General features: G+C 39.6%; 4 protein-coding genes across 6 annotated transcripts; 2 read left to right on the top strand and 2 right to left on the bottom strand.

Moving 5' to 3' along the window:
• The first annotated feature begins 351 nt into the window (after window positions 1-351).
• Window positions 352-8,797, top strand: LOC137137171 (protein c-ets-1-B-like). Its single transcript, XM_067523104.1, has 7 exons — window positions 352-376; window positions 5,594-5,713; window positions 5,816-6,019; window positions 6,882-7,061; window positions 7,267-7,491; window positions 7,873-7,991; window positions 8,247-8,797. Exons 1-7 carry the CDS (start codon window positions 352-354, stop codon window positions 8,457-8,459), a joined length of 1,086 nt encoding a protein of 361 aa, XP_067379205.1. The 3' UTR covers window positions 8,460-8,797.
• Window positions 8,798-15,969: 7,172 nt separating this feature from the next.
• On the bottom strand, window positions 15,970-17,564 carry zgc:112271 (uncharacterized protein LOC553698 homolog). Its single transcript, XM_067523054.1, has 3 exons — window positions 17,271-17,564; window positions 16,540-16,637; window positions 15,970-16,257 (listed from the first exon to the last, which is right to left on the bottom strand). Exons 1-3 carry the CDS (start codon window positions 17,331-17,333, stop codon window positions 16,158-16,160), a joined length of 261 nt encoding a protein of 86 aa, XP_067379155.1. The 5' UTR covers window positions 17,334-17,564; the 3' UTR covers window positions 15,970-16,157.
• Window positions 17,565-17,725: 161 nt separating this feature from the next.
• On the top strand, window positions 17,726-21,198 carry slx1b (SLX1 homolog B, structure-specific endonuclease subunit). 2 transcript variants are annotated; one of them, XM_067523049.1, is made up of 5 exons: window positions 17,726-18,287; window positions 18,382-18,433; window positions 18,928-19,245; window positions 19,815-20,087; window positions 20,169-21,198. In XM_067523049.1, exons 1-4 carry the CDS (start codon window positions 18,115-18,117, stop codon window positions 20,040-20,042), a joined length of 771 nt encoding a protein of 256 aa, XP_067379150.1. In that variant the 5' UTR covers window positions 17,726-18,114; the 3' UTR covers window positions 20,043-20,087; window positions 20,169-21,198. The 2 variants fall into 2 exon arrangements, with proteins under 2 accessions (XP_067379150.1, XP_067379149.1); XM_067523048.1 differs by having other exon boundaries at window positions 19,815-20,030.
• LOC137137123 (membrane-spanning 4-domains subfamily A member 4D-like) lies at window positions 21,190-24,694 on the bottom strand. 2 transcript variants are annotated; one of them, XM_067523052.1, is made up of 7 exons: window positions 24,534-24,693; window positions 24,273-24,394; window positions 24,081-24,191; window positions 23,896-23,949; window positions 22,977-23,132; window positions 22,122-22,244; window positions 21,190-21,957 (listed from the first exon to the last, which is right to left on the bottom strand). In XM_067523052.1, the coding sequence occupies exons 1-7, from the start codon at window positions 24,538-24,540 to the stop codon at window positions 21,919-21,921; spliced, it is 612 nt and encodes a 203-aa protein (XP_067379153.1). In that variant the 5' UTR covers window positions 24,541-24,693; the 3' UTR covers window positions 21,190-21,918. The 2 variants fall into 2 exon arrangements, with proteins under 2 accessions (XP_067379153.1, XP_067379154.1); XM_067523053.1 differs by lacking the exon at window positions 22,977-23,132 and having other exon boundaries at window positions 24,534-24,694.
• Window positions 24,695-24,794: the final 100 nt, after the last annotated feature.

Consider the following 24,794-nt stretch of genomic DNA (forward strand, 5'->3'; position numbering starts at 1 on the left):
CGCTCTGGGGTTCGTACATATTCACATTAGAACCAAAATAAATTCTCGGGCATAACACGTCCTTTATTTAAGCTTTGCTGACTTCTAGTAAAAGTTAATTCTGCCTGTAACTTATAGACAACGTCATCAAGTCCAAAATGCCTTTGATTTAAGGCATTAAGCTCGCATTACGCCATCACGGCGCAGGGGAAGCTGGGATCTATGGTTCTTTTTTGGGTTTACTGTAATCATTGATTTTTATTAAAGTTTTCCCCCCAAAAGGACAAATGAAGTCACACTATGAAGTAAAAACATAGTATTCACAGTATTTTATAACATTTTTCTTTAGATTGATGACAATTTTAGGCTAAAATGCAGAAGCGCTCCATGGCAGCAGGTAAGGCAGGCATATGCTTAGAGCCCAGGTCAGTAGGGCCCCCCGAGGGCTGACAAAATTTATACTATGTACAGCACTGACACTACCAGTTGCAGACCTCCTTAAGAGGACCTCGACTCTCGCTCTGCATGATTCAGTGTAAACAAGCAGATCTAATGAAACAAGGAAAACCAGCCGACGCAAATGAAGAGGGGTTTTCATTCTGGGAGCGAAAGAAAGAGTATTAGTAGTAATAAACTAAATAATGATAACTAAATGCTGCTAGTGTAGCTAGTTCAGTCACTTTTTAATGAGAAGAAAAAAAAAAGGGGGGGGGGGGGCATATTAAAAGTGCCACAGAGTCATTCCTCCTGTTTATGTACAACAGCAGAAAGAGCAGAGATTTATAATTCAGAGTTAGAAGAGGAAAAGCAAAAAAACGACTTTCTGCACATAAATCTGAACTGTCTGCACACTGGACGATGGAGAAACGTCACAACACATCAGTCTGTGACAGAGAAGGATTATTGAATTTATATATGATTAAAAGAATGTGTTGATTCTTTTAAGCTGTGTTGAGCTGTTGCTGTTTAGCTGTAGAGAGAGTGACATGTCTGATGTTTAATGTGCAAAATCAGTTTGTCTCAGTAACTTCATGTAAATATTTTACTTTGAAGTTCACTCAGCTTTGGGTTTTATAATCAGATCATTTCCAACCTGGTTAAAATGAGCTGTTCTGATTTTAGGTCTTTTAACCTGAAATAATGAGGTAAATTAACAAACTATTTTTGATAGTTCACTCAACTCACTCAATGATTTATTTGTAAAAAATAAACTTGCCACCGTGCTTTTTTTGTTACTCAAAAGTCTTCAAAGAGTTTTTGTGGTTGGAATATGCATGAAGACATGAAGCATGTGACATTTTACACATCATCAATGGCTGAAAAACAAAGTCCAGGACAAGAAATCTGAGAGCAGTGGAGAAACTCTACTATTCACCCGAGTGTCTTTCTACTGACGGCCACTTGGTGATGACAAAGATCGTGGATTCGTGAGAGCACATCAGGAGTCATGTCTCACAGGGAATCATCTTGGTTAAAATTTATGTAAAAGATCCTTATTTCATATTTGTATCGAGCCAGGTCAAGTCAGTCACTGTATGGAGACAACTATAATGGTATCAAGGGGTTCGGCCTGTTAGGTAATAAATACAATTTCATATTTCATTCCGAATTGTGTCGCTAATCCTCAACATGATATTTTAAGGTGCTCGTCATTTAGCTTCATTAGCTCCTTTGGTGAAGAAAGATGCTTTTCTTTTTTTTTTTTTTCAATGCTAGTTTGATTGCAGAGGAAAGAAAAATTCACACAACACATTCATGGATCATATCAAAAATCGATTCCATCGGACTGTGGTCCTGCTTTCTATTATTTCTCTTTGGGGCTTCATCACCCGAGTTTACAGGCCACTATGAAACATCAGAGGATCATGTTACAACATCGATAAAGACCAAAGTATCTGATTTAGTTTAATGCAGCACAGTCTGGTGGGCTTTGAATGCTGACAGTCTAGGACCTGAACATTCTTAGTGAAGTTACTATACTGTACTTAACAGCATTAGACGATTCTTACGTCTTTAAAATAACAGCAAACATGCATAGTACCATTCAAAAAAACCTACTTTGTTGCATCATGCGAAACAGCCATGCATTCATGTTTGACATTATTGTCCCGCCATTGTACTGTCCTCTTAGTGACATGCACTACTTACTATTCTAATTACAAAAATACTTTATATTAACACACAATGAAAACTCAACGCATAAAGCTGTCATTCTTTTTTGCTGCCACAGAGACGAAGCCCCATCGGAGCCCTAGAGATTACCCATAATCAACTTTACCAATGAATTCTGCAGCATGTTTATATATGAAATGATCTTTCAATAAATCCCCAGTGTCTTAAGGAGAATTTTGACCACACAGTTAGTTAGAGTTAGACGACCTAGCTGATAACCAAATGTGACTAGAGTTCAGCATCTGTATGGTGATTCTGGGAAATAGGAGGAATTTAGAAAAATGACAAAATTCATTCTCTATGAAATGAAAAGTGAAGAGATTTTTTATAACCCTAACTAACTTTAGGAATCCTACATTGTCTTACTTCATTCCATTTTATGTCAGCTTAAGAAATCCTAAACACTCAATCCAACATTGGTTATGACACATGGATAAAGAATACAATAACTCACATGTGTCTTAATGTTTCGTTTATTGAATTCATGGATTTTTTCAATTGTCATACACATGAAAGTGTGTCCAAGTTTTTTGTCTTAATAACTGCCAAATAACAAAGCCTATAAAATTAAAGACTAACTTATTTCTAAACATACTCTAATCCAAAAATGGAGAATAAATCTGCAGTGCCTTGCACATGGATTGTTAAGTATAATAATTTTATTTTTTTTGGTCCTTTCATATTATCCCGTGAGTTCAGTGTCGCCACAGCGGATCATTGTCGGCATGTTGATTTGGCACAGTTTTTACACCGGATGCCCTTCCTGACGCAACCCTCCCCAATTTCTACCGGGCTTGGACCAGCACTGCACAGCTGGGGAGGGGGCTGTTAGGGGTTCAGTGTTTTGCCCAGAGACACTTCGACATATAGTCAGGGCCGGGGATCGAACCACTCACCCTGTGGTCCGTGGACGACTGCCTTTACCTACAGCCGCACATTCAAATAATACATTAATATGTGGACACAGAAGAGTTTTGTGCAAATATGATATAATTACCTTTTCTTATCATAAGCAGCTAAATATACACTATATAAATAACTTCCATGGACGTTTTGTTTGGAAAATCCACCTCACTTCAAACATGCTCATTTTGCCCCTCCCACATCCACATGATTGACAGTTGTCTGTCACAACCTGTCCCCTCCTATCTTATCTATCATATTAAAGTCCCATTTCCCCCCTGTGTGCCATCTGTTTCTCCCACCTGAGTCCCCAAGTCCTCACGCACTGGGATGGACTGCAGTACTTACGGTAAGACACTTCTTCCTCAAATCACTTTTCCTCTCCATTTTTCTTATTTCTTCTTGTTTCGGCCCCGGTCACTCTTCAGTAAAAACTCAAACTGACAGATGATTTAGTAGATGTTAATGTAGATCTTTACTCTTTGGTATTAAAAACCTTCCAAATTGTTTCTATCACAGTATAAATTAGGTGTTTTTTTAATGTAGCCTGTGTTACCTACACCTTTAATCTGTGGATGTGTCATAGCCTTTAATCATATTTAATAATATCTGATTCCACATGAACAGTTGCAGTGTTCAGATGCAGCTAATGGCTTTCATCAGAAAGCAAAGCGCTTCTCTGTCATGTAGGCGGAACAAGAAGTGTAGATAAAAGGACATTATTGCTTGTATACATCTTTTTAAATATTTTTTATACTTTTATGCTTCTATTTTTATACTTTTATGCTTCAATAAGGTTCTTGATAACATCACATATGACATCACATACTTGCCTTTAAAGTTTTTGCCTTTGAAATTTTTAAGGCTAACTGGCTTTGAAGTTTGTCTAAGTATATAAGTATATACACCAGGATATAGGAAGCAATATTTTGTTTCAGCTTATTTTGGCAAAAGCAAAACTTTCAGCTTGTTCAGCTGAAAATCCTTTTTTGGAATTGGTTTGTTTATTTTATGATCATGTACTTGCTGACATTGGATGTGTGAACAAATACTGAATGATGATATATTGATGAATGAAAACATTGTAAAAAATGATCATAAATAATATGTGTTCATAAGAGAAGTTGTACCTGCTGACACACACTGTTCATTGATAAACACTTGCTGGATACAATTATTGTGTGTTGTAGATTGTCATACAATGTTTATTATTTGTACATTAAATATAAGTACTTTGAAGGTGGACCTGCAGTCTCTCTAAGTCATTTGTATTGTTGGAGCACTACACAAATTGTTGTTTGTTGTAGAAGGAAAAATCCTTGTTGGACACTTGCTCTGTGTCTTTATTACAAACTATTTGTAGAATAGATGAGACTTTATATAAAATACAATATTAAAATACAATAAGTGTAATTTGGTCATTCTATTGAACCTTTATTTATCTGACAAAAGTACAGAGAAGAGATTTTGGCTGCTGTGCCTTCAGAAATGCCACCTGAAACTTCAGTACACAAGGAGGAAGCCAAACATCAGTTTTGTGCAGAATTGCTGGTGAGTTCTCTGAGAGGCCCTGAGCTCATGTCAGTGGAATCATGTTCTACGATCAGTCCACATTTCACTTTGTTTTTTAGGGGAAAACATGTCAGGTTCTATGCGAAAAGATGAAAAAGACCATTCAGACTGTTGTCGGTGAAAAGTGTAAACAGCAGGATCTGTGATGCCTCAGTGCCCACAGCACGGGTCACTTAAATATGGGTGAAGGTCCCATGGACCATGGATTTGGAATTTCAGAGGGACACACGCTGCCAATTAGGCAATTTCTTTTCCAGGAAGTCGGGGGATGTTTCAGCAGGACCATGCTACGCCTGGTTTTGCACCGGCTTTGTCGAGTGCGTGTGCCTGACTGACCTCAGCCTATGGTCCAGATCTGCCTCCTGTGGAAAATGGATGAAACATGATGAAGAGGAGAATCAGACAGTGACCACCGACAAAAATGGCAAATTATTACAATTGCAAAATGAATGAAGAATCTAAAATATGTAATTAAAAGGAAATGCGATCAGATTGTTTAAGAGACTTAACAAATCCTAGATTTTTTAAAACCTTTATTCAGGGGTGAATTCACTGAGAGGCCTCTTTTTCAGGAACATGCTAATCACCTTCACACAGTTACATAGACTTGAAAGTTGTACAACCACAGTCTGATCTCTGGCCACTGAGTGAGTGCACTGGAGCAGTTAGGGTCCAGGGTGAGGGAGAAAACAGGTGCTGCCTTTTCACTTGCCCCACCCAGATTTTTCACCCTGGTGGTCCAGGGATAGAACCAGAGCGGCAGTGTAAAAGCTTGTTTCACTAATCTTTTACTGGCCCAAAGAAGCTTGAAGGTTAAAACTAAACATTTGGAGTTGAGCTAATGTCAAATGAACAAAACTTACATCTTTACATTAAATCACTGAGAGAAAATAGATCCACCGTATTCCTGTGTAATGTTTTACAGTGAAGAATACAGTGTTTAGTCTTGATTTTCTTTCTGTCCCAGAGCTGGACACCCTAGACGTCCCTCCTCTTACCCCAACCAGTAAGGAGGTCCTCAGCAAGGCAGTGAAGGCCAGTTTTGCTGGCTTCACCCAGGAGAGGATCAACCATCACTTTCCTCAGGGTTCGGTTTGAACCATCCCTAAATTCTTTCAGTTTTTTTATAGGAGGTGAGGTGAAGAGCTGGTAAAGCATTGCTCTGACTTTTGCACTTGAATATGTCCAGATCCTATGCTGTGGTCGGAGTTGGAGGTGAACCACTGGCTGAACTGGTGCCAGTTTGAGTTTGGTCTCCACTGCTTGGACTCGGACTTGAGGGGCCTGCAAGGTAGTGAGCTGTGCAGTCTAGACCAAGAGGCTTTCCTGGGCATGATGTCTGACTGCACTGCAGGGGAGATCCTGTGGGAGCATTTGGAGACCATGAGGAAAGGTAAATAACAGATTAGTGAGTTGAATTTACTTTAAGTTTTGCACAGCCTGTTTGTGATACGATTGACAACTGAGATACTCATGGTTTGAATCCATCCATCCATTATCTGTAACCACTTAACCTGCTCATCGTCCCGGGGGGCTGGAGCCGATCACAGAGTGAGAGGTGGGGTCCACCCGGGACAGTCTATTTTAGGATCAACACAGAAAGACACACACACAAACCCAACCATTCACACACAACCATTCACCCTCATATTCACACCCACAGGTCATTTAGAGTACTCAGTTACCCTGACATGCATGTCTTTGGACTGCGGGAGGAAACCAGGGAAAACCACACGAGTACAGGGAGAACATGCAAACTCCACACAGAAAGGCCACAGCCAGTCAGGGATTCAAACTGGGGACTTTCTAGCTGCGAGGCTTCTCACTGTGCTGCCCAACCAAATACCAGTCATTAATATGGGATTCAATAGTACTCGAATATTTATACATTTCAACTATGGTGAATTGCCACTAATGCAATGTTTAAGCAAAGCAGTAAAACGTTGCTGTAATAACTAAAGAAAAGGTGCATGACATTGAATTTTCGGAAATCTGTAATAACACAGTTTAGCGTCTGACTTTTTTGTCATTTGAATTTAATTTACCAGAGAATGAATATGACTGTTGTGCTTCTTTACCCATCGGCACATCTCTCTCCCAGCTGCAGTTTAACAAAGGTACGTATGTACTGTAATAATCCAACCTCAACCAACTGTAACTGTCCTAATAACCACTGTTCCATTTACTGTAATTATTCTACAGTTAATTGTTATTATTCTCAATATGTTTATGATTTATGATCTGTGTTCCTTCAGCAGACTCAGAATATATTCAGGAGCATTTCTACCATGTTCAGTACCATCCGGCTGAGAGGACACAGCTCCACACTCTGGACCCTTTGACTGTACAACATCAAGACCATCACATGAAGACAGACGATGCCAGCAGGGACATGTCCTCTAACGGCGTGCTACAGAAAACAGGAGGAAGCAGAGGTAAGAGAAATGTTCTCTTACCTCTGCTTCCTCCTGTTCAGGAAAGTTCAAAATGAATATGACACAGTTTAGATGGCAATTAATCATTAATTTGAAGGATGGCGTGATCTTCAAGTTCTTACTTCCAAGTTCTGTGCTTATTAAAGAGCCCTTTGTTCATACAGGCCTGCTGAGTTCCTGTGTTTCTGTTTCCCTGACTATGTAGAGACAGACAGAGGCCCAGAAATTACTCTCAGTGATGCCTCAGACACTGTGAGCTCTCTGTCGTGGGCTGCTCCGCTCCAGGATATAGACCCAATCATTGACGAGACCATATCTGAAGATGTCTTTGCTTTATCACAGTCACACCGGAGCTTCAAAGAATATGTGGGCAACAAAACTGATGTGGGCAGAGCTGTGATCCCAGCAGCTATCCTTGCTGGTTACACTGGTAGGTAAATATGCTAAATGTTCTGCACTTACATAGCGCTTTTCTACCTATTGGAACTCAAAGCGCTTTACACTGCTTCTTATTCACCCATTCACACTCACAATCACACACACTCATACACCGATGGGGGAGCTGCTATGCAGCTGGCCAACACTCACCAGGAGCAACTAAGTTGGGGTTCAGTGTCTTGCTCAAGGACACTTCGACATGTGACCGGAGGAGCCGGGGATTGAGCCAACAGCTGTGGGATTGGTGGACCTTCCTGCACCACAGTTCCCCAGATACATTTAGTTATTTTTTTATCAAAGAGATCAGTGTCAATTGGACTGTAGAACTGTACAGCAGCCAATCATCCTTATTCTTGCTTTGTGGTTTAAACAGGAAGTGGCCCCATTCAACTGTGGCAGTTTCTCCTGGAGCTTCTGACAGACCGCAGCTGTCAGTCATGTATAAGCTGGACAGGAGACGGGTGGGAGTTCAAGCTGACGAACCCTGATGAGGTAGATAATACTTGTATTGGCGTATTGGATGTAAAACCCTCCAATACTACAGTGTACAATCAATATACAGTGTCAATAATATAATAATTAGTTTTCTTAAACCTACAATCAGTCTTCAGGCATCGCTGTTATCACTAAACTTTAATATTTGTTACATTCAATATGTAACTCATCATTGTACTGGTATAAAATGAAGAAGAAGTACCAGGAGGATAAACCACTGTTGCTGGTTTTACCATGAGGTTTTTTCTCCAGGTAGCATTGCTGTGGGGTCGGAGGAAGAACAAACCCAAGATGAATTACGAGAAGCTGAGTCGGGGGCTGCGCTACTACTATGACAAAAACATCATACGAAAAACAGCCGGCAAACGCTATGTCTACCGCTTTGTCTGCAACCTGCAAGGCCTGCTGGGATACGAGCCCGGAGAGTTGCATGCTATGCTGGACATCGGTAGCATGAATCATTAATGACTCAACAAACACTGTGAAGAAAGACCGAAGTTAAATGTATTTTATGGGATCACCTGTACACATTGTGTAGGTGTGACTTTATCTGCTACTATTAGTTTGTCAAACAACAAACTTAAAAAACTCATATATGTAATTTATTTCAATATTAATAAATGAGGCAGATGAACTGGTTTATTAGTAAAGAAATACAGTTTAATATTGTTTTGTAAGAACAATGCATAATGTAAATACAATGATAAAGGATTAGAACAATGGGCTAAACTGACAAAGTAAGGCTCAACTTGTAATGAATTTTTGTTACTGGTTAAGAAAAACAAAACTTTTAGCCGCCAAGGTGACAGAAAAACACCCTTTTTAAAACTAAGTTGATTAAGTTTATGGGCTACAAAATGGTAGGAGTGTGGACTTTTGGGACACAGACACCATTTGGGGACCTATACTGTCTGTTTATCTGCCTTTATTTTGTTTACTTTGGGTAAATACATATTTCTTGATCAAAACTGACAGAGAGGGGGAGAAAGAAAGATAAAGGGGTTGAACAGGGATACATTTAATTTACTTGTAAACCAGAACTTGGACAAATTAAAAACACTACTTCAGGTAGACCCTCAGTTGGACTCATATGACCTGGATTTCTGACACATTTCTCCCAAACACATGACCAGACATTACTAATGATCTTGCTTTCAGACTGAGTGCATAAACCTGCAGAGTTTAAAAGTTTTAAATCCCTTGAAGTTCATCAACAGCTTTGCAGTGACTGGGTTCAAGATCTCCACATTCTGCCAACTGAGAGCATATTCATCCTCGCGAGAGGAAGCTGGCACTCCTCTCTATTTATTAGACCCCAGGTGCCAAGATACACAGAATATCTCCCAAACATCACTATGATATTTGCTTTTCATGGCTGGTCAACAATTTTAGCTGTAACGCAGACTAACAGAGCCTACAGCTGAACCAGCTTAGTTTGTTCTCAAAATAAGCTGCACCTGACCAGGTAACTAGTCCATAACGCACATCTTCATGCTTTGACTTAATGCACTTGGTTACAGTGTGACTTATAAGCAAACACTGGATTTCAGCGTTCATATTGTTCAAACATACACCACTACAAGTCATCTCAACTCGTTCAAACGTTTTTAACATTGATGCGGATTCAGCTCCAACTTTTACTGCTCTGCACCTTCCTGATGCGTGGAGACGTTACTGTCTCAGTAAATGTGTAACATGCAAGTGGACCAGAAAACAGACGAGATGTTTGAGGAAGTTCCGTTTGTCCAGAAACTGACAAATGTTTAAAATCCAGTTTTGTGTATGAATGTGGTAACACAGGATAGGGCATAAATAAGGAGTAAAGAAGACAATCATGACTTCAATGTCACATTATCCATTGTTATTGTCTTGATCTCTGGAAACTGACATGAATCATAAAAGCGCAAACAAATAATGGATTGTTTCCCTCTTTTCTTTCTGCGCAGGTCTGCATGAATGTAACTTGTAAATTGTAACTTTATTTGTTAAGCGCTTTAAAACAACTGGGTTGACCAAAGTGCTGCACAGGTCAAAAACGTACAATTAACAGAAACAAAAACAGCACAAAACGAATGCAATAAAACCAATAAAAACAGATAAAATAACGGACAGATAAAAGCACGTCAACCACTCAGACTGTGTCAAAGGCCTCTAAAGTGGGTTTTAAGAAAGGATTTAAAACAGGCAAGGATGAGGCCTGTCTAATGTGCAAGGGCGCAACCAGTTCCACAGTTTTCAAATAGTCAACGTAAAAGCTCAGTTCCCTCTGAGCTTACGTTTAGATTTTGGAACTGTAACTCAAAGCAGCAGGTCCGCTGATCTGAGCTACCGCGGTGGACTGTATGGATGCAGGAGCTCGGAGCGGTACAGGAGGGCAACCCCATTAGGCATTTAAGTAAATAGAAGTTTTAATGGATCCTGAAGTGCACAGGCCGCCAGTGAATTGAAATGAAAATATTAGAAGTATGCTCATATTTTCGAGTGCTGCAGCATTTTGGACAAGGTGCAGTCGAGAGACTGACTGACTTATGCGAAGGTTAAGTGCGATGCAGTAATCCAGCCGGGTGGTAACAAAGGCCTAGATTACTGCTTCAAAGTGCTGCTTTGTAAGAATGGACTTGACTCTGGCCAGCTGCCTCAGGTGGAAGAAACTAGACTTAACACCAGACTGGATCTGGTTTAAAACCCAAGGTTAATAAATTCAGATTTGGCATATTCAGCCAAGGGTCCCAGGTCTACAGGGTAGCCCCACCAGATGAATTAGTTCTCAACAACATCACCTCAGTCTTTGAATGGTGAAAATGTAAGAAGTTAAGAGCCATCCAGGCCTTAATGTCCTTTAAACATTCCAGTAATAAACTGACAAAAACGGTTCTTATTGTGTGGAACATAGATCTGACAGCTATTAGCATAGCAGTGAAAAGAAATGTCATGTTTTCTGAGGACGGAGTCCAGGGGCAACAAATACAAAGAACATAGAACCTAAACTAGAAGCTCCACAAGACTGAGAAGCAGGAGAGGACTTAAAGTCTCCACGTTGAAGACAAAAAGTTTTATTATTTAAATAGGACCTGAACCAATTTAGAGCTGGGCCCTTTATTTTTATAACACACATTTTTATACATTTATACATTAAAATATGGTCCACTGTATCAAACGGAGCAGTTAAATCAAGTAGTACAAGGACCACAGAGTCACCAGATTTGGAGGCTAGATAATTTTTATTAAAAACATGCAAAAGAGCAGACTCAGTACTGTATTTCATTCTAAAACCAGATTGGAAAGTCTCATTTAAAAATGCTATTAGCTGACTATAAACAATTTTGTTTGAATGAACCAAAATCTTTGATAAAAAAACAATCAGGTGTAAAATTAGCAAGAACACGTGGATTTAGCCCAGGTTTTTCGATGAGAAGTCAAACTATTGCGTGTTTACAAATTTTGGGGACCACCCCAGAGGTTATAATGGTAGGAACAGATGGTGAAGTAAGAAAAACTTCTTTAAAAAGTTGGGAAGGAAGAGCATCACAAGGTGAACCCAACAATCCCCTGAACCTCAGACGAGGTGACAGGCTCAAACTGATGAAGGACAGCAGAGCAGGGTCTGATAGGTCAAAGGCAGGCGGTGAGATCTGGGCTCTTGCCATAGAGACCCTTTTAATAAAAACAAATGCAGAAAGTTTTCACAAGTTTCAGAAGAGGCAGCGTGAGGAGCATTAAGAGTTTTGTCAATCATCCGAAACATAACAGAGGGTTTACGCTTTTGCTGTGAACTGATAAAGACGCCGACAGTCTTTAACCATTTGAAAGGACACCTGCCTTCAGCTCTGCGGCCCTCTGCGAGTCTCAGCATTCAGCCAGGGCTCACATTTCGCTTTAGGCCGCCTGGTTTTAAGTGGAGCCACGGCATCCAATACAGTCTGGCAGGCGGAGTGAAAGCAGGTGCTGAGCTCACCTGTAAAATTGCCCATGGACTCAGGTATGACATGGTTCTGACTGAACTGAGTCTGAGACCTGAGCGGCAGTGGAGGGGTTAATGACCCGAGAGAGCTGAGCGTGCGCGTGACTTTTAACAGTGTCACAAACCACAAATTAAAGACGGGCAGGCCAAACAATACACACGGGCGCCATATAGACGAGTATTGGTGTTCACATGTTTTATTGGGGAGCCCCATGCTACTGTATGACAAGTATTTAGAGCTGAAGAAGTTAAAAGAAAGTGAGGGTTGATGCAAATGCAAATTTGAACAAGCCAAATCTGTCTAGGTGCTGAACCTTTGTGCCACTGCTCTGACAAGGTGGAGGTCGGTGTGGGGACACAGAGATCCAGGTGGAGACAATCTTTGCCAAGATCAGCTCGTGAGGGTGAACTAATGGAACGTAAGCGATGCATTCACGCCTGCTCAGTCAACCCTTGCTGTCTTTCTCTTGACCCTATGTGTGATTCAGACTCTGTGTGGGTGGAATGATGAACTCCTGCAGCGAAGCCAAGCTGTTTAATATAACGTCTCTGATCGCACATGAGAATTGTTTATTGATTTGTTACTTTCTAATTCCTAATCCATCAGGGGAGGCATTTCTGCTCCAGTGAATTTAGGAATGCGTCTTTCCAGTCGGTTGGGTGGCTTATCCTCATATAAATATACAAATGTGTTCAGTGACATGATACAGAAACAACATACACTTTAACTTAGTAATGTATCTCTGACCACAGGCAGAGAATAAAGTGGTTATGATAATAATACCGATGTTTAACACACACTTTTACAGGAGCGAATTTGGCTTTTAATTGTAACGTGATGAAGTACAAAGTATTATTTGTTGACGTTCTATCTGTCTTGCCCAGTTTTATTTACTCCTCTTTCAAACCGTCTCTCTTCGTCTTACACAGACGTAAACTAGGTGCTAGTTTAGGCTAAGTTGGTTTAACTTGTGAAAGATCCTGTTTGCTTTTCCAGGAAGTAGAGAATTACCACTGAGTCACATCCTACTCTCAGTGTAAATGTCTGGGGTTTCCCAGTGACATTAACACAAAACACAAGCTCCATTGCAGCCTGGTTTCTTCAGACGTGTTGCGACTGGCTTTGCAAACCTACACCACCATCCAATTATAACTGGTCTTAAGTAATTGTGCTGCTCCTCAGGATGTAACAGTAATAATGTTTGAGAAGAAATGTAATTACCTCAAGGGCTTCGATTCTTATTAGAAATGAGCAGAAGCTGTTGTGGTGTAGCTGTGGCTCAGGAGGTGAGGCCGTCATCCCCTAATCAATTGGTCGGTGGTTTGAATCCCAGCTCATTCTGCCCATTGCCAGTTGCTTCTCATTCACCCAGTCACTCACACACATACCCACCATGCAAGATGCTCACCTGACCCATCGAGAGTAACTTGGGGTTCAGTGTCTTGCCCAAGGACACTTAAACATTCAGGAGGGACTGGGAGTCAAACAACTGACCCTGTGGTCGATTGCCTTACCCACTGAGCCACAGCCGTATTTCTGAGTGAATGATATGCACAACCACTGAAGAAAATGAAAGAATAAATATTTAACCTTAAAACAGACTCTGTGCTACATGGTCTTAGAGCTATGTCTGATTTCTGAGAGAGTCCTCTGACAAACAGCTGAATGTACTTTGTGGCATAGTAAAGATCTGTATATCTCCTGATACTGAAGCGAAACAGACAATAAGTGCACCTCTGTTGGACACTGTTATAGTCTCTGACTTTTTTTTGTTTCTTCTTTTATTACTCACTGCTCTCAGGGGGACACTGCCATTGTATATATTACAATGGCCTGTGTCATATTTACCAACCCTGAAACCAACACACAGCCAAGCAAAGACACACACTCTCCCCCATGTCGGCTTTTCCATTAGTGGGCCTTGGCAGTGAAAGTGGTGGAAGTAATCCCCACACACTCGTTGCTCGGGCTGTGTTTCTGTCACATGTTCACTTGCAGATAAAATCCCTCCAGCATTCAGCCATTTGTTATTGAAAACAGTCTTATTTTACTGCCTTAAGTCTACGGATGTAAATGGTAAATGTCATCCGCAAATATTCATGAACAGATTTGACCAAGTTTCATCAATTTCTCCAAATCAATAAAAGAATTTACAGTCTACAGTTTTCCCGTACACAACCATGTGTTATCAAAATCCCAATGATACACCTTAAAAACTGACAATAAATTATGATTAAAAGCTCCAGAAAAAGCATTGATTCTCAGATCCTGTTCATATGTTGAAGTTTCCTTAGGCAGCTCTGATGTCACTGGTGTGTGAATGGGGGAATAAAAATCCAGAAAAGCTCACATAGACCAACAAGGCAACAATAACAATCACATACAAACAAATATACACGCGTTTAATGAAGTTTTCTGTTCTCTGTTTACACATATTAGAAAACCAATTTTGAAACCAATGAGCTGCACCAGTAAGGATTTAGGCAATAACTTTTAAGTGGGTACTTATAATTATCCAGTCACTTATTTTACAATTTATAGTTGTAATTTTTCAGAATACTTTGTACGCTTACGAATAAAGCTTTTACTTTTTACTGTCTGTGTGAGTAAATTTATAGAAAGTAAACAAAAATAATATTAACTATTTATTTATTTTTAAATCCCCCTGCAGCCTCAAAATGTTAAGGAGCATCAGTGAAGAAACACTGGACGAGCAGTGTGTCAGATAGTTGATAAAATGAAACTGTAAAGCCCTAAAAACATCCTTAGACTGATCCAAACACCCAGCTGCAGTGTGTGTCCCTGAAAGCCACACGGGTAGGGGGTCTGCCCAATTCTTAACGCCTCACGGCAACTTCAGAGCTTTGTGAGAAGCTTCACTAGACACACAACATCACGCATTTGCTCTTCAGCGATGATTTATGTCATAAATATATTCATTTCATTTAAATTCACTGTCCAAGTTCTTCAGCTGATTAGAGAACAGGTCACCTGGTAAATAGATTCCATCCACTACAATAGACCTGACATTGGCCTGGCATTAGACAAAACCCTGTTAGTGACCTCTAGAGGCTGTGAACATACAAAACATCTTCGTTTATTTCTGTTATATTTTTTAGAGTTGAAATAAATAGACTTGAACTAATAATATTATAAAGTCTATTGAGTAGCTGTTCTGAAGCTTTTCATCATATCACATTATGTTAATCAACAAATCGAGTTTGCCCAGTTATGATAGAATCACGTTTCTATTGAATTTGCCATTACTCACTGAAGAGCTCTGTAAAACTGAGGGGAGCTGAAGATCGGGCTAATTTTTCAATTCAATTGACTTCAACTCCATTATATAGTGTCAATTCAAAACCAAGTAATCTCAAGACTATACAGATATTTAGAGAAAACAACCCTGCAGCAAGCCCTAGGGGACCATGGAGAGAAAAAAATCATCACCGTGAGTGACCCCTCTCAGGGTGTCATTTGCTCTACCTTTATACAAATGCCTGACTTCAGAAATAGATGCAGACAAACAAAGTGATCATTTGGAAACCTTATTATAGATCAGCATATTGGTTCGACAGGTTTTTTTTTTTACCTAATGATCCCAGGTGAACAATGATGCAGTCCCTAAAATGATTAATAATCATTTTAAGAACATTTAAATCTCCTTTTATGATGATATGCCAACCAAATGTAAATATGAATTAGTTAAAGGTGTCTTTGGGGGCCTCCCTCACTAGTCTCCTTCTTCCATGGTCACTCAGTTTTTGACGGCCTGCATCTGCCTTTGGGTTTCTGATTTGTCTTTTTACAGAAATGCAAAATTATTCCCTCTTGATTAGTTCTGTGCTATTTCTCATTCCGCTTTAAACGATCAAAGACTGTAACTTTTTGCTATTTTATATTTATATTTTCTAACTTGTCAAGAGGTTTCCCTCAACTTTAGTTTGTATTCAGTTCTGCAGCTCATAATTAAACAACATTTTCAGATGCACAGAAAACAACCAACGAAGACAAAGAGTCAGATTGGTTTAATGTTACCAGTCTTGCATTGGATTTACATCCATATTAACTGCGAATGTAGGAAAGTGCTTGTCTATTTTTTTTACATATGAGAGAAATATCAGGTATGTTTTATAATAGATTGATTTTGAATACCTTCATAATTTTGAATTATTAAGGTATTTGAGCATGAGAATGTGTGTCACTTGGACTTTTGCTTCTCCCACTGTTCTGGTGTGAGGGTCTTCTGTTCAAAAGCATGGATCTCTTTCAGTTCCTCAGCTAGACATGTATTGACCATCCTGAAAAAACATAACAAAGACTTTTAAAGTTTATGCATGTACAAGGGTAATGGTAGGAACATTTTTCATGTAAGAAACAAAGATCTTTCAAGGGGAACAAGATGCTGCAGTGGGTGGCAGAGTCTTGTTCCAGAAAAACCTGTTCAGGCCTGATAATACAAGCATTCAACACCGGTCACAGCTCTGTGCGTTTTTATTTTTAATGAAACCAAATATTTGAGCACAAACTAAAAATCAAACTTAATACTGCAAATCTGTGATAGTTACTATAGTGTGTTATACCTGTGCCTCTGTAACAGTGGCTTGCCCTCAAACTGGGATGACACCACCAGGACTTTGAAGCTGGCAGCACATCTGTTAGGGGATGTATCCTCCACATCCTGGAGACAAGATCAAAGATGCTACTGATACTGAACTATTGTATGATATGATGCTGTGCTCTGACATGTTTCCTGACTTACACTATAGTAGCTTCCTGGTTCTCGTCTCAGTGAGTCTTTTAAATGAGCAATACCATGGACTATTAATGTTCTACTTTGTCTGATAAGCTAGGGCCGTGCTTCAGCCCCATAGAACCCATAGCTAAGCCTAACTGCACAAAAAAAAAAAATAAAAAAAAATCATTCAGTGTACCATATTTCAGTATTGTTGCTTTAGTTGTTGGCCATGTATCATAGCATTGCAAAGAATCAAATATCAGCCTCCACTTAATAAAACAGTACACAGTTAAACAGGAATTAAACCTATAGCAACACACCACTGCAGCAAGCATAAACCTGCATTATAGTTAGCGAGAGTTCAGTTGTAGCCTGGTGAATTACTAATGTGTGTTCACTAATGCTCCAAGTACGGAATCATTATAAATCTCTGTTATCTTTGTAGTACGTAGGTTTGTGCCACTGTAGCTAAACGTAATGTTAGGTATGAGATGATGTTTGAATGCAGTATTTCTGCTCTCTAAAGCACACATAAAGCAGGTGGGACGTTACATATCCCTGCAGATGGTAACTTACCACGTGCTCTGCCGCCAGCTCCTTAGTAAGTTTATCCCGGATGTGATCAGCTGTTACAGCCATGTTTGCAGGAATAAAGCGAATTCTGTAGCTAACGTTGCTAAACCAGTCGTTACAGAGAAACACACGTGTAGATTCCGGGCAGTTTATTCAGACAGGCTTAACACCAGGAGCGCTGCAATATTCTTAAAGCTGAGAGGTTCCGTGTCTTTTAAAACACTAAAACACAACCCTGAACGACAGTTTTAATTTCGACATTTTTAAATATGACAAGTTCTAGGTTAAGGCTGCAAGGGTGGACGTTACCGACATACAACCAATCATATGCCGCATACACGTTTTAAAGGAGCGAATCAGAAATTTAGAGGTCCCCACGGAAAAGCAAACCAACATTTTAAAGTGCTACGGTTAAACGGATAAATATGACTTGGATTTATGCCGATGGTGGTTTTAAGTAGGTTGTATATAGGATATGAACCTTTTATAAGGCTCTCGCTGCGATACATACTGTATTTTTGAAACATATTTAATCAGGCAGCACGTTGAACTACTATACCAGACTGTTTACGTGTGTGGCTGCAGTTCTGAGGCGGCTGCTTATGTCTGTGTCTGTGAACCACGTTAGCGCTCACGTTCATGTTTTTAATAGATAAAAGCACCGTTAACATGAAAATAATCGATAATTAAATTGTTGATATTTTACAGCGATTGCATTAGCTGTTTTAGTTTTATTGATAGTACCGATAAATCCGTAGCCATGGCAGCGCCTCCTTAAACGTAGACACTTGTGCTGTATAGCAGTTGTTTAATTAGAACTTAAAAATAAGATGCTAATTTTAATACAATGGTAGTCGAAGTAGAAAGCTTCTTTGGTGTGTACATGCTCTACTGCACTAATCCTAAATTCAAAGGGCGCATCTACATTGGCTTCACTGTGAATCCTGAACGGCGGATCGGACAGCACAATGCAGGACGGCAAAAAGGGGGGGCCAAGAGAACCAGTGGAAGAGGCCCTTGGTATGATCTGCCAGTTAACTGTTCCATGTTTCACAGAGAACACTATTGAATCCATGAATTCATTGTTTTGCATATATTCCTCTGTTTTGTCCAGGGAGATGGTCCTCATTATACACGGCTTTCCCTCTGATATTGCTGCTCTGAGAGTGAGTTTACGCAATTTGATTTACAGTATTCTTTGTCCAAGTTAGGCAACTTCTTTAGGACATGAGTTGAACAGCTATTATGATATTTATTTACATTGAAAATAGTCATTTTGCCAGTTTCCCAATTACAAAGATTAAGTTAAGTAGTCTTACTGACATTGAGAAGACAAAATGAAGTAAATGTGAGAACACAACCTTATGGTTTAATTGTAGTTGTACCCTAAAGCAGATGTAACACTTAACACTTGTCAGATTACTTATTGTTCAGTTTAATTCAATGTTAAACACAATAGAAGAAACACAACAACACAATATTACATTTTTTTCTGTAGGTCCTAAAAAAACATACAGTATTGTACAAACTTTCTCCAGGTTTTGGATAAGAGTTTAGGCCTGTGGTTCAAAAGCTTGGACATATTCTTTCTAAACTGGGTATAATAAAGATAATAATATATCCGTATAAATTCTGACTGTCATCGTGGTACTTCTGTCAGTTTGAGTGGGCATGGCAGCATCCCCACTCCTCCAGGCGACTCTCCCACGTCTCTCGGCGGTCCAGGAAAGAATCAAGCCTGCAGTTCCATTGGCGTGTTGTCTCCAACATGCTGCGGGTGGCGCCGTGGAACAGACTGCCACTGACAGCCCGCTGGCTCAAGCAAGAGTACAGAATGGACTTTGAACCCAGTCTGCACCCTCCTCTGCACATCCCCATTGCTTTCGGCAGTGTGAGAGCCAAGAAGGCGATGCCACTAAAGTCTGCAGGGGAGGAGGAGGAGACACCCAGGTGTTTTCTCTGTAAAGGCTGTGTCAAGGTACAACCCCAATTCAAAAAAGGTTACTCTTTCAAAATTAGCTAATATTTTTCATGAAATGGTAAAATGTCTGTTTCAACATCTAATATCTAGTTTATGTTCTAGAGTGAATAAAATACGCGTTGATGAGATTTGCAAATCACTGCATTCTGTTTTTATTTATGTTTAACACATCGTCCCAACTTTTTTGAATTGGGGTTTCAGAAACAAGTAAATGTGGAGAATTTTAAATGATAATGATCTTTTTAACAGCATTTGCGGAAATACCCAAGTATAATGTAAAAATGCAAATTTTAGGAGAAGTTTTAGCGCATGTTAACAGATAAAGTTGATGAGCACAAGTTCTGGTTTAGATCTTTTAGAACTAGACCAACCGACCAGTCTCCAGGCTGAAATATTAGCTGATAGCTGTTGGCTTATTACAGAGATATAACAGTTGTTAGATTATTTTTCTTAGTCTACAATATATCTTGATTTTTAAGTAGTGAAATACCAACTATCCTTTATGTAAGAAAAATTAGATCCTGGCCGGTTGACTGCTACTAAATTGCATCTCTTCTTTTCCTCAGGTGTCAGACAAGCTGAGCTGTTTCCACCCATCCTGTGGAATGAACAGTCACGTGATCTGCCTTGCGAAACATTTTCTGAAGTCCGAACCATTCCATCTCCTGCCCGTGGAGGGAAAATGTCCGGCCTGTCATCGCTCTGTGCTGTGGGGGAACCTCATCCGTCATAAACACGGTTGCTTTGGAGACCTGGAAGAGATAACACCATCTGGATCCCAAGTAAGAGGCTAGGCTAGAAAAGTAAAAGGCTTTTATCCAAAGCGACTCACAACTGAGGTACACGGCAAACAATTAAACATATAACAGTTAATTACAAGTGAATATAGTTTTATTGACTTGCCTTCTGATCCTCCACAGAGCCACTGGGCAGATGAACTGAAGGTATGACAGAATGGAGTTTCCAAAAAGGATTTTTTTTTATAAACACTTGCCACGGTATGAGATCAGAAAATTATGTAGATGCTTTGGAATTATGTGGAATGTGAACTGTTAAACTGAACTATACATTAAATGTTTGAAAAAAGCTTCTTTGAATGCGTTGCATGACAAATAATTACAGTAAATAGATTTTCTGTCACATGTACAAACTACTAGTGTAAAACGAGTCGATCTGAATACAAACAATTCCATAAAAATTGTGCTCTTTTTTTCATGTTAAATGTAATAATTGCTGTCGAGATATAGAAGCAACAAACGACATCCAGTAACTTTGTAATGGGTGGGAGGTGTTTTGTTATTTCTTTGTTTTTGTCCAACACAAAGATTAATTATTACCAAATAATCAATAGTAGTCCTAGTTTGGAGGTAAATGAACTACAGACGACTTAATATGTTTATTAGTTTACCAATGCTACAACCTAAAATGGACTGTGACTATTAAAGAGCTGTGTCTAATATTCTGGTGTCCTTCAATCAATGACAAGCAATTTTTAAGTGGAACTGAACAAAGCATTTTTTTTGGGTGAGCAACTACCTGGAATCTTCTACATACCAGCGGGTTTAAAAAAATAATATCTTGATTACTTGTGACTATTGGACTTGTTATGTGATGTGTCTAAAAACAGCTCTTGGAAAAGTAATAATTCAGATTTTTCTATGGTAAGAAAAACAAGAATTCGTGCCTGTTTTGTGTTTCTTTTTTGAATTGTGTCCACATGTACAGATTTGAGGTTTAATATCGGTGTTGCTGTGAGGTCTACTGTATGTAGGGGTAGTTATATAAGTCAGTTAAAGTTGTTTTGCAGAAAGTTTTATCCAAAACAGCAGGTAAGTAGCAGACAGTAGGAATAACTTTGGGGTTCAGAGTTTTGCCCGTGGACACATCAACATCACAGCCAAACATAATTTTCATTCATTATTCAAGCCAAAAAGGATGCCGTTTTTTTATTTTTTATACTTTATTATTACAACTAGAAGTACAAAACAATTTAAAAAATACATGAAGTAATTATGAGCTCTCCATCATAAATCGGGAAACCCTTCATCCACGGAAAACTGGCACCTGCTGCAAGTTCATTGTAAACGTTGATTACAGAGTCTAACATAGAGAATCAAAAGTGAAGTAGATCATTCAGTTTGAAGCAACACCTGCTTTTTGGAGATGGAAAACTTGCTTCAAGTGTATTAAAATATTGATTGTTAAATATATATAATATACAGGTTTAGTATTTTTTTGGTTTATTTTAATGTCCAAATACTGCAATGATAAATGAGATAATAGAAACTATATAGTTATCATAAGAGATACACGTTACACCAAAAAATGAGTACCTTTCCAAAGAAGAGCCCCCTGAGCCCCCCTTTGTTTAACCTTGTTTGTGTGCGGTTTTGAGCTTGACAATTAGTGAACAATGTGTCCATCACTGCTGTTTAACTGGAAACAACTGTAGCTTAAAAAGGTTTGATTAGAATAAAGTTTGCAGGCTGAAAATCAAAGCAATGAGCCAAACGAGTTTACAAAGCCCTATAAAGTAAAGAGTAACTGCAGCATTGCTGCCATTTCCCTGTAGTTCACATTACATATTTGTTAGCATAAAATGACTGATTAGTAGAATTTCTGTGACTGTACATCACTCGTTTGCACTTTGTGATGTTTCCCATCAGGTCCTCACTGTTGGACTGGGGGGGCTTGGACAGTGATCACGGGCTGATGGAGACAGAACACAAAGAGAAGGACAATAACAATTGTATCGTTCAAAGTAGACTGTTTTTTCGTCTGCGGTTGTAATAATAAGGCTTTATTACAGCCTGATAATGAGAGGACCTTCATCATGGATCCACATGATGTGGCAATCGTCAGCATCTACTCACCATTTTGGGATCCGGTCCACAGCAGTTAACCACCTTGCAGCAGTAGGCGGCCAGAGAGGCCGAGATGGCGAAGAGAAGAGCCTGCATAACTGCACTCTCGGCATAGAGGTGGACCCTGGCATTCTGTAAGTGGGACAACATTCACTAAGACCACGTTTGGGCTGAACAAAGAATTAAGAAAATGCAAGTATCAGGAAGCATAAAGTATTTCCAGCTCACACTTTAACGGCTTTAATCACATTATAAGCACCTGACTCTTAACTTGCTTATATTGTCTTTGCCTAATAAGATGGCGACGACACATACAGATACAGCTACAGCTTAAAGAGAAGCCCTGCTACACTGAAGGACAAAGCTGAACACGAAATTTATGGAGCTACGATGCAGTTCAGCTACAGGCAGGGGTGAGGCAATTATCAGAAAATGATTTCAGCTAAAACTGAAGCAGTTTTACCGCTCAAGGTTTAAACCAAAGAGGGAAAGATGACTGTCGTTGCGTTGCAGTTTCCCAGTGATTTATGACGTGTGTTTACTACATTATGTAATTATAGCTGCTAGACAGGAAATGACTTGTAAAAAATCTAATCTCTATTACCATGTGTCTTTCTGCTTTTTGTTTTGTTTCTGTTTTTTGCCCTGCTGGTCATCACTGAAACTCAATAAAAGCTATATGAAACATTTACATCAACTACAAAGGGGTCGTTGTGTCCGATTCACAGTAGTAGTAGTTCTATAGGTACAGTATATAAAATTGTTTGTGATAAACATTATTGTCACTAGAATTTCATACCTATTTCACCTATAATCCCTAAATCATAAAAATAATGTCGTAAAGAGGACACAGTTACAACTCACCTGTAGTTTAAGGCAGTCTTCTTGATTATATGTGTCATTGTAGTGGTAATCATACCAACAGTAAATGGAAAAATCATCCATTTTAACCATGGTAGAGCTCAGGTTGACAACAGAGGCAACACATGCCAAAATCTGCATCACCAAACAGGCTCTCAGCTGAAACACAGGGGAAAAAAGCAGCAGCAAACAGTTTTTCAGAGAAACAACGCTTGACTCGATTGGCTTACAACAGAGACCAGGGACAGAAGAGCAGCAGAGAATTTGATACACAAATCTGAAAAATGTCCCACTTCTGATACATTTACTGTTTCAGTTGTGATAGTTAGATTAACATTTCGGGGGCCTCCAGCGTAAAACGTTACTGCAGAGAATGTGAAGTTGGCATCAAACTGCATCAATCAAGAAAACCCACAATAATCGCTCTAACATGCCGAACGCAAACCTCACAAGATGGTGAGCGAACTCTAACTGTTACCATGGTGAGATGTAACTTCACATTCTCTGTTGAACAATCACTTGTGTAACAACAGGCTCCATTCATTCAAATGAACATGACTCATCCTATAGAGGAAGTGGCAGGTCCAAAAGTGCAACACATTTCATTTTTCCTGACAGACATTTTACTTTTTTTTTCCTAAAAGCAGACGTGACCTTAATGTGTGTTTGGTATTTATTAGAGTAATGTTTGGAGCTTCCATTTGTTCACCACCCAACTGCTGGTTTTTAATGTTTAACGTCTGCAGCACTGTCAAACTGCTAAACCACAGTCTGGGCTCCAAAAAGGCCATTTATTGTTTATGCCATGGAAGATGTGCCTTGGGCCACGAGACACATTTCAGAGGAATATTTTGACAATGTGAAATGAAATCAAATCAAACATACACATTAAACCACCTGGTGGTTTGTCACATAAACTCACCGTTCGCAGTTGGAGGTTCTGCGCTGCTATAGCCACACTCCCAGCTATTATCACCTGTGGAAACAAAAACAAAGTCATATGTTAGGTCTGCTGAATACTGACCCTGCTGTCAATGGATGGCCACTCTAGAGACAGAGTAGGTCTCTACAAAGCAAAAGGCAAAGGTCCATTCTCCACTATCTTACCAGCAGCGATGAAATGAAGATGGGGATCTCGTGTGACAGCTCACTAATATCTACGGCCAGAAGCATACTCGCAGAAAGGATGTTAAACAGATTTAGGCCAATCTGAGTGATCTGGAACACAGAGAGAGGATTTTAGGTCAAATACATCAATACACACACACACAAATACACACACACACACACACACACTACCCCCAGAGCTTTGGGTTCAGCCTCTAGGAACTTCTGTTTCCTGTTGATGTTTCTCTGGAAGCTGACTGCGACCAGTGGGCTCTGAGCTGGGCTGCTGCCTTCCTCCACAACTGCTGCTTCGTCTGAAAACAAAGTCTACTCTGTATTTCATGCGTTAACCTTTATACTGATATGCAGCAAGAACAGAGCAGATCAGATTTTCATGCAGTTTCCTCAGTCTTACTCTTTAAGACACTGTATTAATAACACATTTGGTTTTACCTGCCATAATCTCAGTATTGCTTGGAAGTTTATAAGCAAGACGTCTTCGGTTTATTCTGCGTTCACCAACTGATCCAAGGCTGCAGATCAGAAGTTTTGCAACAACTCAGTGGATCTGGGTGATTTGAGTCCCGCCCTCCATCTGTCATTGCAACATGACTCCTTCTGCAACTGGCTTCCTATGATCAGCTGTTTGAAAAGGGGTTCATGATTGGCTGAGTGGTGGTCTAAAAACTAACCCTTTGTCGTCCATCATCTGGC

The sequence above is a fragment of the Channa argus genome, chromosome 12 (assembly GCF_033026475.1).
Source record: "Channa argus isolate prfri chromosome 12, Channa argus male v1.0, whole genome shotgun sequence".
Lineage (NCBI taxonomy): Eukaryota > Metazoa > Chordata > Actinopteri > Anabantiformes > Channidae > Channa > Channa argus.

Excerpts from the sequence above, each read along its gene's own strand:
- LOC137137171 (XM_067523104.1), top strand. The coding sequence starts at position 352 with ATGCAGAAGCGCTCCATGGCAGCAG. Across the intron at positions 6,020-6,881 it reads TTTGGAGACCATGAGGAAAG|CAGACTCAGAATATATTCAG; the intron begins GTAAATAACAGA and ends GTGTTCCTTCAG. Across the intron at positions 7,492-7,872 it reads TATCCTTGCTGGTTACACTG|GAAGTGGCCCCATTCAACTG; the intron begins GTAGGTAAATAT and ends TGGTTTAAACAG.
- LOC137137123 (XM_067523052.1), bottom strand. Across the intron at positions 22,245-22,976 it reads AAGACTGCCTTAAACTACAG|AATGCCAGGGTCCACCTCTA; the intron begins GTGAGTTGTAAC and ends TCCCACTTACAG. Across the intron at positions 21,958-22,121 it reads GTGGACCGGATCCCAAAATG|CCCGTGATCACTGTCCAAGC; the intron begins GTGAGTAGATGC and ends TGTCTCCATCAG.
- zgc:112271 (XM_067523054.1), bottom strand. The coding sequence starts at position 17,333 with ATGGCTGTAACAGCTGATCACATCCGGGATAAACTTACTAAGGAGCTG. Across the intron at positions 16,638-17,270 it reads AGCTGGCGGCAGAGCACGTG|GATGTGGAGGATACATCCCC; the intron begins GTAAGTTACCAT and ends TCTTGTCTCCAG. Across the intron at positions 16,258-16,539 it reads CCACTGTTACAGAGGCACAG|GATGGTCAATACATGTCTAG; the intron begins GTATAACACACT and ends ATGTTTTTTCAG.
- slx1b (XM_067523048.1), top strand. The coding sequence starts at position 18,115 with ATGGTAGTCGAAGTAGAAAGCTTCTTTGGTGTGTACATGCTCTACTGC. Across the intron at positions 18,288-18,381 it reads ACCAGTGGAAGAGGCCCTTG|GGAGATGGTCCTCATTATAC; the intron begins GTATGATCTGCC and ends TGTTTTGTCCAG. Across the intron at positions 18,434-18,927 it reads CTGATATTGCTGCTCTGAGA|TTTGAGTGGGCATGGCAGCA; the intron begins GTGAGTTTACGC and ends TACTTCTGTCAG.